The sequence below is a fragment of the Hydra vulgaris genome, chromosome 12, assembly GCF_038396675.1.
Source record: "Hydra vulgaris chromosome 12, alternate assembly HydraT2T_AEP".
NCBI lineage: Eukaryota > Metazoa > Cnidaria > Hydrozoa > Anthoathecata > Hydridae > Hydra > Hydra vulgaris.
In genome coordinates, this window is record NC_088931.1 from 21,801,977 (window position 1) to 21,819,131 (window position 17,155).

The 17,155-nt window shown below is 26.7% G+C and overlaps 1 protein-coding gene and 1 long non-coding RNA gene across 2 annotated transcripts in view; both read right to left on the bottom strand.

Moving 5' to 3' along the window:
* Nucleotides 1-1,030: 1,030 nt before the first annotated feature.
* Nucleotides 1,031-8,316, bottom strand: LOC100200746 (uncharacterized). The gene is made up of 4 exons (XR_010642279.1): nucleotides 8,196-8,316; nucleotides 5,150-5,205; nucleotides 1,267-1,354; nucleotides 1,031-1,192 (listed from the first exon to the last, which is right to left on the bottom strand). It is a non-coding gene; the product is annotated as an uncharacterized LOC100200746 (long non-coding RNA).
* Nucleotides 8,317-8,987: 671 nt separating this feature from the next.
* LOC100201820 (interferon-related developmental regulator 2) overlaps nucleotides 8,988-17,155 on the bottom strand; it is a 34,103-nt gene continuing 25,935 nt past the window's right edge. Inside the window, exons 7-13 of the mRNA XM_065812553.1 lie at nucleotides 10,743-10,793; nucleotides 10,480-10,634; nucleotides 9,785-10,025; nucleotides 9,635-9,702; nucleotides 9,494-9,554; nucleotides 9,317-9,403; nucleotides 8,988-9,211 (exon numbers count right to left, since the gene is read on the bottom strand). Of these exons, the coding sequence (XP_065668625.1) occupies nucleotides 9,128-9,211; nucleotides 9,317-9,403; nucleotides 9,494-9,554; nucleotides 9,635-9,702; nucleotides 9,785-10,025; nucleotides 10,480-10,634; nucleotides 10,743-10,793 (747 nt within the window). The 3' untranslated portion in view covers nucleotides 8,988-9,127. The remainder of the gene's footprint in view (nucleotides 9,212-9,316; nucleotides 9,404-9,493; nucleotides 9,555-9,634; nucleotides 9,703-9,784; nucleotides 10,026-10,479; nucleotides 10,635-10,742; nucleotides 10,794-17,155) is intronic.

Below are 17,155 nucleotides of genomic sequence, written 5' to 3' on the forward strand. Positions count from 1 at the left end.
CAATAAATTCTTATAATGATTCTCTACAATAATTCGTTTATATCGATGATTTATTTCATGATTTTTTATTTGATGAGTTGAAGAGTTAACTTATCTCTTAAAAAAAAAAAAAATCAAAAGTTCTGGATGATATAGACGAAAACATTACTATAGATTCCTGAGAATTTTAGATATGTTCTTTATAAAGTCTTAAGAGAGTCTATACATCAAGGGGTACTCTCCATTAAAAAACCCCGAAGTTACTCCAATTTAAAAAGACACCAAAAAGCCAAAGTAATTATTGACCTACCTCCGTCATTTCAACATTAAAAAAAAATTATATTCATCAGAGCATACAACTAACCCTAATTTAAATGAGCTTCTATATAAAAAGTGACTCGGTTTTTTATTTTTGAATCATTTACAAGTCTTTCAACTTTTGTAAATTTAAGAATAGAACACATTTAGAAAAACACAAGAATAACTTCATTTCCTGTTTACTAAATCGCTCTAAGAAAAGTCCTTACAAAATGGTCTTACGCTCCGCAGTAGAGCATTTAAATAAGAAATTTCTTATTTAAATGCTCTACTGCGGCGATGAGAAAAACGTCACCGCAGTAGACGTTTTAACTTTGCTCTCGTCTTACGCAGTAGGACGAGAGCAAAGTTCGCATCTTGTAAAATGATAATAAAAGCCGTTTATTTTGAAAGTGGCTTAAGTCACTTTTTCAAAAAAATCAAGTTTTTGATAACAATGATTACATAGTAACGAAAATTATTGAGATATTTTGGAAACAAGTTTTGCTAGTTAGCGGTATATGTTAAAACAGAAACCTTAAAAATTCTTAACAGTGACTTATGCCACTTTCAAAACTGACGGCTCAAATATTATCAGGTATTGTCTCTCCCCCTCCCCCTCCAAAGTAAATAGTTTCAAACTGCCTACAAAATTCTTGCTTCTGACACAGTTACATGTTAGTCCAGTCATAACTAACAAGTAATTTTTTATTAGAATACTTCGCTTAAAATCTTGCTTTAAAAAAATAACACATTTTAAGCGTAACGGTAACATTTTTTAGTTCTTAAAACAAGATCTGAATTCGTAAAAATCACTATTATTTAGGTTTTAAACCTTTTACTAGTTTGTACAATTTAAAAAGCATCTATTTTGCCAGGAGTTATTTTTTGCCAGATTTCTTTATTCCTCCGGTTGCTAAATAAAAAATTATACAATATTTTTCAAATTTGACAAATTAATGTAAAAATCAAATTCAACAATGAACTTACCTAAGGGGCCTTTAGCAGCCGCTTTCTTTTTTAAATCATCTAATTTCTTTTGCTCTTCTTTTTGCTTTTGCTTAAACGCAACATCCTCCTAAATAACATGCAAATATATATGATAAACAAAAAACTCTTTACGCTTCCACGTTAAGTGACTCAGTCGAGCTTTTCTTTAAAGAAATTGATTTACAATGTTAGGAATATGAAATCTTATAGGTCGATCTGTTCAGCACCTTAAAATGTCATGTTTTCGTATTATAGAGTTCACCATATATCGCACCTCCCCCTCCCGCTAAAGCAGACTGCATCAGGATATGAAACGGATTTATACATTAATTTCTTATAGGTTAATATAAATTAATTTCTTTTAATGAAATATGATTTAAAAACTTATTTTATTGATTTTTAAAAATGTGATTGAATAGCCTAATAGTAGTTACAATTTTTCATTTAAAGTAAATAAAATAAATGAAACTCATTGATACAAACGAAATAAATGAAACCCTTTGATACAAACTAAATAAATATAACTCTTCGATACAAACTAAATAAATGAAACTCTTTGATACAAACTAAATAAACTTTAAAAGCCAATAATATCGACTTAAGGTTACAGGAATAAGGCAATTTAGCAACTACCTAACCCTATGTATGATTCAAGAGCCAAAAAGCAAAAAGAAACTGCAAAACTGTTTCAATCTCTTTTTTGAAAATATTTGTGGCAGTCAAAGTAACTTTTCATCCATCAAATCTTATAACTTTCATTAGACCTACTTGCTCTTTGTAAGACGAATTTAGATATGGCTTTTTCATGTTCACCTCAGTGTTTATGTTATTATTTTCTAGGCTTTTCCATAAATTAAGCCTCGCTATAGAGGAGAGGGGAGGGGTTAGTGGATTTGTGATGACTCGAAAAAACAACATACATGAACATTAAAGAAAAAAGAAGTTATAATGTAAAACATGTTTTAGTACTTTATATGGATTGCTTGAAGTTTTAGAAATGCCTCTATTCTTTATATCATTGAGACAGTAAACGACTCAATATTTGAGGGTTATTTTATAACATCATGCTTTTATTATATCTTTTTTTAAATCTATTAGTGAGTTTGGGTTCTGTTTAGAAACTTTTGTTTTCAATTTTATTGAACAGTTTTAGACGGGTTTAAATCAGGTGAATAACCCGACAAGGCAAAAACATTCGATGCATTTTTTTGTAGTCATGTCCTGGCAATTTTGGTCTGATGCAAGTTGCCCTACTGTGCATGAAAATATCAAACTTTCTAATTCCAAACCAAATAGATTATTTTGTTCAAAATTTCTAAATTCACAGAATGGACAGCGTCACAGTCTTAATTGATGCAATGAATTTTAATTTATATTCTTTAACAGTTGTTTCAGACATTTTCAAACGTGCATTAATCGTTCGTTTTCACTTGCTGTCTTTTTAAAAATTATACTTAAGTACGTTTAACAACTCTATACATTATACATTAAAATCATTTGTAATTCAATCATTATAATCTTATATACTATAAGATTATAATGATTGAATTACAAATGATTTTAATGTATAATGTATATAGATCATATAAGTTATATTTCTATATAAGATATTTTCCTATTGAATGATAACTACAAAACAACTCACGCAAACGAGTGATTGTTTAGTGTTGTAAGTACATTTTTGGATTAATAATTAAATATTTATAAAAATAAGTAGCCAAATCATTTTATAGATATAACTGTAGTTCACTTTGTGATTTGTTTTCCAAACAACCTAAATCACTTAACTTTGCTCCTTGATATTTATCCTGTCTTTGACTATAGCTTTTGCTTAGTTTTTCATCATTCTCCTCTAGTTAGTTCAGACCATGCTTCTCTAGTTAGTTCAGACCATTCTCCTCTAGTTAGTGCAGACCATTGGAAATTTACGGCCATTTTTTTTCCGCATCAAATTTATCCAATCAACCTAATTCTTACAGCTACTATAAAACTGTCAATATAATTCTTACAGCTACTAAATAAACTTTTTTTTTCTTGTATTTTTCGGGCTGTTGTCTATAACCTTTTAGGCAAAAATTAAATTTCTTTGAAATTTTTAGGTATAATCAAACATTAAGGTCCATTACTCTCATTTTTAAACCATGTATTTCTTAGAGTTAAAGCTCTAAACTCTTTCCCAGAGTTAGAGGTCTGAAAACTATTATAAAATCTTTAGTAGAGTTAGTAGTACATCTATATATTTTATACAAAGGTAAGTCTAATATTACATTTCTCATATTTGACTGAATTTATTACCTTTCCAATAGATAATGCAGAATTACTTGCAAAGTTCTATTCTTCTAATTCATCTCTTGAATTTAATGACCACACGCTTTCAGACATACCATTTTATTATGCATTAAGTAAATTCTGAGCTAATGGTTTTGACACATAAAAAACTTTTAATAAAGTCTGACATGCAGGCCTTCAACATAAGCTGGATTTTTAATAACTCCCTTTCATTAAAAAAGACAAAAACATTATGTAAAAGTAGCTGGAACTGCTTTAGCAATCAAGTTCGAGTTTTTGCTTGAGGTCCTATTATGCTCTGTAAGTATGATCTCTTGTTTAAAAACGCATTGAAAAAACGAAGAGAAAATTTAAAATAAACAAACCATTAACTAAAAAGAAAAACAAAATCTTAACAAATAATAAAAAGATAAAATTTAAAAAAGTAAAACAACTATATTTTTTTAAATTTAGAAGTCTAAAAATTAATAGTTCAAAAGCTTTCTCAATTAATTATTTAAAGCTAACAACTTTTCCTATACATTAGTATAGTTCTTATCACAATTTAAGGTTTTGTTTACGAGGCGTACCTGGCGCTACTGTTAGTTTGGTATTGGATAAGGGGTCAAATCCATTTATATATATATATATATATATATATATATATATATATATATATATATATATATATATATATATATATATATATATATATATATATATATATATATATATATATATATTATAAAGATAATTTTTTTTTAATATTTTATTTGCCTGGTAGACAAAATATCAAAAGTTTCAAATTTTTCAAAAAAAGTTTCAAATTTTTAAATAGTTAAGTTTGAAAGTAACTAAAGTAAATTTTGATCTTTTCTTAATTCTATAAAGCAAAACACTTTTAAATATTTTTTTTAAAAAGACATTAATTTTATGCTTTGATTTCATTCTGGTTTATCCTTTATTTATTTTATCATTATCCTTTATTTATTTTATCATGTTAGGATTTTCTTGTTTTTTTAGTTTGGTTTTGTAATTTTTTTTTAGTTTTTCTTTTTCTTTTTCAGTTTACATTTGTTTTTTCAACGCATTTTTTAAACATGTTAATTTTTAAAACTTGCAAAGAGCCATGGCCTAGTTATCAAAACAAAATATTATATGTGTGGTCATACAAGACATGTGACTGCACTCAACTTACTAAAAGCCCAAATATATATAAAATAACTTTGAACAAAAAAACAAAAACTCATTTAAAGAAAAGAAAAGATTCAGATTACTGTCGAAAAATTCATCATCAAATTACAACATCATCAACATAACAAAATACATCATCAAATTACAACATCAGTCATTATCACCATCAAATTACAGCATCATCATCATCATCAAATTACAGCATCAATTACATACACCTTTCATCTCCAGAATTTTCTTTAAATGATGACAACATTGCCAATAATTACTGTTTACAAAACTGCTTATAAAGTACTTTTATGTTACTTCAAATGAAATTTAAAATGAAACTTTAAAATCATATAAAAAGCACTAGAAATTACATAAGTTATTAATTTTAAATGTTGTGAATTTCAACAATTTATGCAGACTAAAAAAATACCTCCTCTAATTCATTTTCTTGCTTTTTGGGGGCTTTTAATGGCTTTTTTTTTCCACCTAAAAAATGAAAGCAATTGAAATGGATTGCCATATATTATGTAAATATACCTAAAAAATGAAGGCAATTGAAATAGATAGCCAAATATATTATGTAAATAAAACCTAAAAACATTTTCTAGATTGTTATAAATGAATTCTAAAATCTACATTTCATTGCTAACAAAACATTATCTAAGCACCATAGTTAACATAACATCATTATCTACTCATCATTGTTAACATAACATCATCAACTCATCATTGATTATCTTTATATCGTCATTGTCACTCACCATAACATCATCATTAATATGTCACTGCTAAGACAACATCATTTTTTACATGCCAGTTAACACCTGTTCGCAAGAAAAAGCTTTGAAAATGTGAATATACAGTAAAGCAACCATGCAAAAATTTTTTACTTTTTTAACTTTGTCCAAAAAAAATAATTCAATATTTTATTAAAAAAACATCCCTAAAAACAATTTTAATTATCATTAAAGACTAATTCTCATAGATTATAGAAATAAAGCAAACAATATATAATTACCATCGGTAACAGTTACTATTGACATTAATTTTATATTATTAACAGTAATTATTTATAATTTGCTATATAACTATAAATATATTTGCTTATAACTATTTTAAAATGTTGAATTTACAAATAATAATTTTTTTTAAGGTTAGTTTGACCACCATCCTTTCCGACTCTTTAATTACTTCCTATATTTGAAAAAATGAATTAACATGCAAATAATGCATATAGCATAAATGCACAATGTAAATGAATAAATTCATTTTTATACAGATTTTTCAAATTTAAGAAGTAATAATTAAAAAAAAAAAAGTGGAATTAACTTATAATGTATCAAGTATAATAAAAAACGGATTATTTTTTACTTTTAAATTTCGATAATTTCACTTATAATTTGCACATAAGTACAAATTTATGAAGTATTAGCATTTTATTGTTTGTTTATTACAATGATTGTTAGGAATAAATAAGCAAATAAAATTTTAATTGTAAATAACTATTAATTTATTTTGTAAAACATAAAAGTTACAAATATATATATATAAAAAAAAACATGTGTAATCCTTCTACAATGTTAGACAAAAGCAAGAGACTGAGCTGCAAACCTAAACATTCAAATGAAACTTATTAATGTTGGTCAATATACAGGTAATAATGACCAACATGAATAGTAATGACCTGATAAAGATTTTAACTAAGCAGAATCGTAAAATTTGCAGTTTTATCCTAACCTTGCTTCATTATTTTCTAGTAACCTAAAGGTTAAATAGTGGCTTGCTTGAAGACTTATTTGGAGTGTTGTTATACCTTTTTTAAATAAACACGGATTTTATCTATTGTATTGTTATGGCTTACATATATATTTTACATTATAAAACATATCGTATTATAAGAATATAAAAAGAAACCAAACCAATATATTCTAATTACTCCCTTCACATACCAGTCATTTCACTTTCTTAAAAAATAAATCACTTCAAAACATGAAAACTATATTATACATGAAAAACATAATATGAAAAAATAATATACAAGAATATTCATAATACTTTCAAACTATTGTTGATATTATATTGTCTTACAGACTTTAGTGATTGCATATAAAGGTATAAATATAAAATTACATTCAACTGTCAGAACCAACTACAAAAATCTCTAACTGAGATCATTACATATATAAAAAAAGTTTATAACTGAAAAGCATATAAAATCAACACTTTAAAACTGTATTATATATATATATATATATATATATATATATATATATATATATATATATATATAAATATATATAAAACTTATATTTTGTGTTTAGGTCAGACACCATACTGGAATATGCTACTGCAGGGGCTTCAGTACATACATTGACTGACTAAATAGAGATCAGTAAGTATCACAGATAGTGCATCAACTAAGGGTTTTGGAATTGGAACCCCAACTATAAGGGTTCTGGAACCCCTATTACAAAACAGGGTTAGGTAAACCTTGGGGTTTTAGAACTCCTAAGGCTGGGTTTCTGAATTTAATCCTTTGTGTAAAAAAGGGTTTAGAAACCCAAAGAGCTTCAGAGCACCTCTTAATCTGGTTTCTAAAACCCAATTATAACGTAGTGTGATGACAGGGAGAAAGAATAATTTTATTATTGACTTAAATGGCAAATTTAAAAACAAAAACATTTCAAAGTAAATAAAATCCTAGAGCAGTTTTAATTTTTTTAACACAGAAACCTGGTTTGAAAAAAGGTTTGGAACCCTTTAAGAAAAATAGGGTTTTAGAAATCTTTTGTAGATGAAAAATTGCATAATTTTATGATTACATCATCAGCATATTCAAGAAGTTGATTTAAAAAAAAAAGAAAATTATTAATTTAAAAAAAAAAAAAAAAATTATTAATTGGTTTTATATAATAATAATTAATTATTATTATATTAAACCAAAATAAGTTTTTGTAAAGAAAAAACCTTTATATATATAAAAAAATAAAACAAGTTTACAACTCATTAGGGAGATAATTAGAAAATAAAAACGCAACATTCTTTGATACTACAATGACACTTACTATGGGTTGCTTACTTCTAGTATTAATATAAATTATGAATACAAATGTGTATTCTTGTAAACAAAAAGAAGAGATTAAGGTAGAATAAAGTCCATATAGTTAACACATTTGCAGAAATATTAGTATTAAAATGTTTTTTAAAAGTTTTTTAAAGTTAATGCAATGTGGATCAAAATCCAAAATAAGAATTTTTTTTTTGAATAAATTTCTATTGATTTTACTTTTTGCCAAACAAATGTTTAAAATATATATCTTAAATAATTTACTATTAAAAACTGACAAAAAAAGTTATTTAATTTTAAATTAAATAACTTTTTTTGCTAGTCTCATTTTTTTGAAGTACACTACTCATGGTTGTTACCATGACTACACATATCATATTTAAAAAACAAAAACAAAAAACAAACAAACCTTGTCTTCCACTCATTTTATAGAAGTACTATTTAACTTACTCTAAAAAAAAAATCTTTTATACTTAAAAAACAATTAATAGCAATTGTATGAAACTCTTTTATTATAATAGTATAAATTAGAATTATAAATAAAACAACAATTAAAACATTACTATTTATATGCTACTATTAAATAGTAATGTATATAGTAACAAAGATCTTCTAACAAAAAAAAGTCTAATACTTTATATTTCCACACAAAAAAAAAAAAACTATTCGTGATATAAAATATATATTGTAATATATTTTATGTACAATGCAAGTAATAAATGCCAGTATTGAGGTATTAATAGTTTTTGAATTTTGTTAAAATTCAATAAATTTTAGACATTTTTTCATATTCCAATATTTTTCTCTAAATACTATCAAAAACTGTTGTCTTTCAAGTTATTTTTAAACTTAATCAAGGTTTATAAAAAAACATCAACAAAAAAAATATAAATAAATGCTAATAAACAGCACAAAACACCTGTTTATAAATACTATGACTCTGTTCAACCATACAACATGATTTTGAAATAAGATATATTTTTACTAATTAATAAATGCTGCATAAATAATACTTTATATTTGAACTAATTCTATTATAGTTTTTAAAAAATTGCGGAAAGTGTATAACTTTATTTACTAATGTAGAAGTTTAATAGAGATAAAGAAATTCAGTTAAAAAACATTTAATGCTCACCCAGTTAAAAAACATAAATCTACGTATAATAAATACAACATCTAAATTGATTAAATAAACCACAAATAAAGAGTTATTTGTTACTATATTATATTGAAAATAATTGTGTAAGTATTAAATTTCTATACAAAATTTTCAAAATAATTTAAAGTGGCCAGCCACATTGTTTAATGACATCATTAATCAAAACAATTCATCAATTAAAATCAAGTTAAACCAGAACGTTTGTTGTCGCGTTTTAAACCTCTAGCTAGAGTACGATCCTTTGAACATGCTTCATTGATTAATTGCTAAAAACAAGTTATTTAAAAAACAATAATGGAAAATTATTTTAAAACAAGCTTCAGATTTTAAAAATTATTACTTTTTTAAATATTAAAAATAAATTTTTTTACCCTTTCATACTTCTCGTTTTTGCTCAGTTTTATTTGATTAGTAATTGGTAAACCAAGATCAAAAATTTCTCTCAGAAGACTATTATACTAAATTAAAATTAAGAATTACTTTTAAAAAATAAATAAACAACCTACAATTACAAAAAAAACTTAGAAAAAAAATAAATAAAAATGAACCTTAAGATGAATATTAATGCCACAACCCAAGGCATCTTTGAAGGCATTATAGCGCCGTACCCTACATATATTTTATAGATATTTTAAATCAAAAAAATAATATATATAAAAAAACACTTAATTTTCAACTAATAAACTGACCATATCCATGATGACATTTCAAGATATTCTCCCCCAAAATTGATGGTTTCTGTTGGGTTAACTCCTCTCTTCATATAAAAAATTTGAATCGCTTTAATAAGTTTTAAAAACTGATTTTAAAATTTAAAAAAATATATATATTAATAATACCTCAATTGATTTTAAAAAATCCCGGAAACTGGCTTTTTGCTGCTTTTTCTCTCTCTTTCCTTTATGGCGACCACTTTCATTTGCCAAGTCTCTTAATAATGAATAAAGAGTAGGTACTGGACCTTGAAACCTTATATTAAAGTCTCTTGCCAGTTCATAAATTAGAGCCAGCGTTTCACCTGCAGCTATTCGAAGATTTAAATCACCAAGCTCAAGAATTCTGCACATGACAGAAATACAACTAAAAATGAAGAAAAACTTACAAATAAGAATATAATTTATAAAGATGTAGAACTAAAGCAAGAAACAACAATTTGTAACTGTACATGTACAATTTGTAATTGTAACAATTTGTAATTGTAAATGTACAACAATTCAAAATAATTGAATAAATTGCAAATAAAGAAAGTTATAAAGTTGTAGAAATTTTAGTTTAGTATTAGATTAGTTTATTAAACAAAAGATAAAAATAAAAGTTTTTAAATAAATCTTAAAAAAATCATCATTGCATTTTCAAGCAACGGAATAATTTTTACAAAAAGTAAAGTAGTAAAGTTTTACATAATAGATGACCTAGAAACAGTTATATGGTAGACAGCCTATGGAAACAAGTACTTTAAAAAAAATTCCAGATTAACTAACATTTTAAAAGAAATAACAAAAATAGTAAACACAGTAAAAAAAAACATTCACACCTAGATATATTTTCTTCAACGACTGAAGAAGGTACCACTGTAAGTAACAGACTCCACGATAACAAAGAATTTGCTATTGGAACATGATGGCTAGTATCAGCAGGTATTTTTTTCATAAAGCTTGTTTTTAAAGCATTAAGACAAACTACTGTATCCTAAAAAAATAATTACATAAAATTTTATTTACAATCTGAGTTTGTTTCAACAGCAACAACAAAAAAGATTTAAAAAAGGTATTACACAGGTACAAATGTATTTATTACCTCAGGTTCTTCACAACCTATAAAACATACTATTCCAAGAGCTGATGCTGCCTAAAAAATATACATATATAAAATTAGAAAAGTCAATAAATAGTAAAATCAGAAAAAAAACTCCTAATACTAGGACTTTAAAATATTTTTTTAACTGTTTTGAAACATAAAAAGTTGAAAAGGGTTTATCCATAAAGCACACATGTAAGTACAAGGGTGGTTTAGCTAAAAGTGTACAAGCCATGGCTAAATATAGTGGTTAGATACTGGCACCTAAGACCATTCTCAAGGGTCAAATGTCTGATAAATGCAAGAATGTACTAGGAGAGAATGTGTTACAAGTCAGTGAGTATATACTATTTTAATTTCAATGATGGAAATATTAAAACATGTTTGAATAATTTAAATATTAAACAATAGTTAGTTACATAATATACATACATGGCTTCTAGAGACAATTGTTTGTATTATTTTATCAAATTTATATCATGACTGTTTTTAATGCTTTGAATTTTTACAGAATTATTAATTTTGTATTAGATAATGCATATATATAAATAGAATTTTTAATTGAAAGCATCATCTGCATATAAATGGGTCCCAAAATAGTTTTAATTCTATCTATTAATTACATGGGTTTATTTGCCCATATTACAGAGACTTCGTACAGACATAAAAAAAATTCACTTTTTGAAAAAAAAGCATGAATAATTAATAGGGCTTTGAACAAAATTTTTTGGATTAGGTATTTAAAAGATTAAGTTTTATATTCCTACCAAAAATATAATGTTCTTTCAATCTGAAAACATATTTAAAAAAAATTGATCTAGTTACATTTTGCCAATTAAGACAAAGTAGTTATTGAGTTTAACAGCATATTTTTTAACTTTCTGGGAGCAACACTGTTTTCTGCTGTTTTTACAGTATAGAACTATTTATAAATCTTTCAACATAGCATTTGCTATTAATTATTCATCTCAGTTACTAGTTTTAAACTTTTTCTATTGACTTAAAAAAGTCTTAATTCGAGGTGTATCCAGTTTGCTACCTGGCCAGAAAACCTTTTTTTTTCCTAGCTGGATAGTTGACTAATCCATATGTCAGATACTGCTATCTAAGGCTTTTTCTCTAGAAAATGTTTACAAAAGCTAAACAGCATTCATACAAGTCTATAACAATATACGATTTTTACCCCTAAATAACTGCAGATATTTTAGATAAACAATTGAATTTGCAAAAGCCACACAGTTATTCCTGAAGAAACAACCCGTATAATAAAACCTTGTCAAAAAACCTTACTTTATTTTAATAAATAATCTTGGAAAAAGAAAAACATACATGGCTGCTTTGATGTAACAATGGGCAGTTATGACAGCAGAAACTTGTGAATTTGTTGGACAATATATTTTAGATTTATTAAGTAAAATAAACATTATAAATGATTTAGGCCTTTATTGTGACCATGGTTTAACAGTAATGCGTAAAAAATTGGTTCCACAGCCTGATAAAATTAAAAAAAGATATAAAATTTTTTAAAAATATTGGCTTTCAAATCGAAATAAACATAAATTGAAAATGAACTATCTTAACATCACATTCAACCTCCCTGAAAATTCATATAAGCCTTTCAAAAAACCAAACAATGAACTATTGTATATTAATATTAACACAAATCATCCACCCCAAATTCTAAAACAGATTCCGATTTCAATTAATAACAAGCTAAACCAAAACTCCACTAATAAAAATGTATTCCATTCCTCAAAACGAATATTTGAAGATGCCCTAAAAAAAAAGTGGTTTTGAAAATTTTGAACTAAAATTTGACCCTGGAAAAAAGGATGCAAAAAAGCGAGATAGAACTAGAAATGTAATTTGGTTCAACCCCCCATATAGCAAAAATATTTCCACTAACATAGGAAAAGTGTTTTTAAAATTGGTCAATAAGCATTTCCCGCCCTCTAATAAATTATATAAAATTTTTAATCGAAATACAATTAAAGTTAGCTACAGTTGCACAAAAATTGCGGAAAGAATTATAAAAGGTCACAATAATGCTTTATTAAGCAAAAAAGAAATCCTGAACGAAAAAACTACAGAAAATTGTAATTGTAAACAAAAAAAAAACAATTGTCCAATGAGTGGAAGTTGTTTATCAAAAAATGTTGTGAATGTCTAAGAATGTACCTGATAAACAATATATTGGCATAACAGAGGGTGAATGGAAAAAACATTTTGCCAATCATAAGCAATCCTTCAAAAATAAAAATTATTCAAAAGACACCATGATGTTAAAATATATATGGGAATTAAAAGACTTGCAAGCAATTGTTTGAAGAAAACAACATTAAAACCATGCCTTGGCCTGCCAATAGTCGAGATCTTAAGTACATAGAGATTGTGGTCTTGGTTAAACCATTATTTTAGTAAAATTGAAAAAATAGATCTGGACTAACTGAAAGGATTAGTAACAAAATTACTGAATTGTGATCCCAAAGGTATTATTCAGAGTTTAGTGAACTCCGTCCCAAAACATATAAACAAATACTTAAAAGCAAAAGGATTGTCAAAAAATATTTATTTTTTTTACATTTTGTAAGTATTTTTTAATAAGGTTTGTTAATTTCATATTAGTGGTCTGTTTATTTTAGAGACTTTTTTTGATACAAATGAAAACTTGTTCTAATTTCAATATTTTAGTTTTTAATTTCTTTTATTTTATAATAAATATATATTGTGATTTTTTGATTTAATTTAATAAAAAAAACCTAAGATAATATATATATATATATATATATATATATATATATATATATATATATATATATATATATATATATATATATATATATATATATATATATATATATATATATATATACACACAGTATTGGACCAAACATTTGTAACCAACATCGAACAATGCTAAAAAGTGCTCCTAATTTTACATGTCTTAAAAACGAAACGAACTATACTACCACAGCAAACAGTTCAGGAGTCTGGAGTCCTAGCATGCCATGACATAAGCAATCAGCTGACAGGTGACAGCACACAGGCAGAATTTAGTTGACAAGTGCCATTTTGCAGCGGACAAAACAAGTGCAACTTTTTTGCTTTGTTTCATTTTCTTAAGTCTGGTCCGTGTCAACGTCACGGAAGTTTTTTAATAATTAAAGGAAGTATCCGGAAGTTTCCAGAAGCATGCAGAAGCTTCCAGAAGAAGCATCCAGAAGTATCCAGAAACATTCAGAAGCACCCAGAAGCTTCCAGAAGCATCGAAAAAGAAGCATCTAGAATCTTCCAGAACAGTTTCACATAGGCTCATTTTACTATATAAGAGACATGTAAATCGAAATGTAATTCAGTCAGTATATGGAAGTCAATCAGTCAGTATTATCAAGACAGTTTATCGAAGTGAGTTTTATCAAAGCGAGTTTTATCAAAGTGTTTTACCCAAGAACATCAATACAAGAAGAGAAATACAACAAGTGTTTCATTACATCAATACAGTCCACATCTAACCAAGACGTTGTGTTCCACAGAGCATTATTGTATCATCACAAGGTAAATGTAACAGGGTAAGCCTTGAGAAGCGTGATTATTTATTTTTATTATTTTTATGACTTCAAGTGCAAAAATGGCTTCCAACAGTCTTGGAACTAAGAAAGAAAATTATTGGCGATTACGTAAGTGGAATGTCACAAAAAAGTATTTTTGATAAATATCGCGTGAAAAAATGGACCGTATCAAGACTATGTTCCAAATATCGTTCTATGAGGAAGTTGGCAGCAGATAACAAAGGTGGAAGACCACGTTCCACCACTTCTAGAGAGGATTCTATGGTTGTCAGATCCGTCAAGAAGGATCCCTGGATATCATCAGTCGAGATACAAAAGTAATTAGAGCTGCCTGTATCGGACTGAACAATCAGACAACGTGCTGTTGAAGCCGGATTGTTTTCTCGACGCCCTGCATAGAAACCGCTGATTTCACTAAAAAACCAGAAGAAAGACTCCTGTTTGCTACATCTCATATTGACTGGAATGTGCAGAAATGGCGAACTGTCCTGTTCAGTGATGAATTGAAGTTCAACATCATTGGGAGCGATGGCATTTGCCGTGTTCGTCGACCGGCCGGAAAACGCCTTGATTTACGTTACTGCCATAAGACCGTCAAGCATGGTGGAGGCAATGTAATGGTCTGGGGGTGTTTTTTTGCTAACGTTCTAGGTCCAATACATCGAAACGATGGATTAATGGACCGTTTCATGTATAAAAATATCCTGAAAGATGTTATGTTATCTCATGCTGAATCGAATATGCCAATAAAATGGGTATTTCAGCAAGACAACGATCCGAAACACACTGCAAAAGTAGTCAAGCAGTGGTTTCAAGACAACCACCTATCGGTGATGGATTGGCCACCTATCGGTGATGGATTGGATCTCCGGATCTCAACCCTATAGAGAACCTGTGGGAGATCGTCAACCGCAGAATTAATCGTGAACGTGTTCGTAATAAGGATCAACTGTTTGAACAAATCCAAAAGGACTGGGCAGCGATTCCACAAAGTTTCATTGATCACCTGATCGAACCTATGCCTCGAAGATGTAAGGCTGTGATCGACGACAAAGGATTCGCCACGAAATATTGATAGCGAAATACAGCTTGGTCAACATTTTGTCGAGTTGCACTTGTTTTGTCCTGAAGGAAATCAACTTTTTTTAATACTTTTGAATAATTTATTAATTTTCGTGTACAAATAATGAACTTTATGATGAATAAAACTTGAAGAACTTTGTCTCTAAACAGTTACATAGTTATTTCTCTAAATTGAAAAAATGCAGAACTTTTATATAAAGAAACTAAATTTAGCATTATTTGGCTGCACTTGTTTTGTCCGATACTGTATATATATATATATATATATATATATATATATATATATATATATATATATATATATATATATATATATATATATATATATATATATATATATATACACATATATATATATATATATATATATATATATATATATATATAGAGGGGGGGTGATGTAGAAAATAGTCGAGCGTGTTAAATCGCGCTCGTAAAATTAGAAAATGCTTTCATCGAGCGTGATTATGTGCGCTCGAAATAACGTCGGCGAGCGCGATCATGAAAATTGCTGAAGGCGATGCTCATAAAAAGCTTTTTATTTTTTTAAATCTTTTTTTATTTGTTACATAATTCTTTCGTCAAAAAATGTTTGAATTAGTATCACAGTCATGAAACTACTTCAACGAAGTAGATTTTTATACTTCCAAACTTCTTGTATATTGTCAGATCGCGATTTTATTTTTAACTATTTATATTAATAAAAAAATAATATCAAACAAAAACGCAACTTCTTATTGATTTAGTATTGAAGTATAATTTAGTGTTTTGATTCGTTGTTTTGATATATGCATTTTAAAATGTTACGCGGTAAACTTAATTAACGGTTAATGGTTTTTATATTTTTTGATATTTTTTATTCAAATTAATTATTTAATTTTTTTCTAAAATTTCTTTTTTAAATTACGTTTTTTTAACCTTAAAAAAATAACACAAGAATAATTTAAAATAATAATAAATTAGAATAATAACTTTCCATTTAATAAATGTTGACGTTATTACTTTGTTTCCTTTTCGAATGCGATTGCGAACATTCTAAACAACAGAATCGTTTTAAATTTGAGTTAAAATAAATAATAGTTAATAAAAAAACCTATACTATAAACAAAAACTAATTTTAAAAATTACTCTATTATTAATATTTATTTTTATTATAAACGATGTGTGGAATATTAAAAACAATAAATCAAATAAATCTTACTTGATATTTTCACAAGATTAAAAATACTCTAAATAGATTAAAAATAAAGTTTTAATTTTCTTATAGTGGTTTTCTAATTTTCTATTCTTATTTTATTTGCGCATTTTTGTATTCACTTTGTGTTTCCACGTGCACATTCCATAATAGAAATTAGTGACTATTAACGACTTCAAACTGCTCATTCATTACGTTAGTGCAAAAGAGAACGACGTAGTGCTTTTTATATTTTATATTAGTGCTTTGATAATAGTATATCTTTAATAAAAAATCTTTTTTAAATATTTTATGAAAATAAAAAAATAATCCCGAACTATTGGACAAGCGTTATTTTATACGCTCGTTATAAGCTGAACGAGCGTTGTTTATCGCGCCTAGAACGTTTGAAAATACCGTTTACGAGCGCGTTTTACGAGCAGAGCGCGATCGCTTCATCACAAGCCCTGTATATATATATATATATATATATATATATATATATATATATATATATATATATATATATATATATATATATATATATATATATATATACTTTGATTGATTAAAAAGTAATGAGCAAC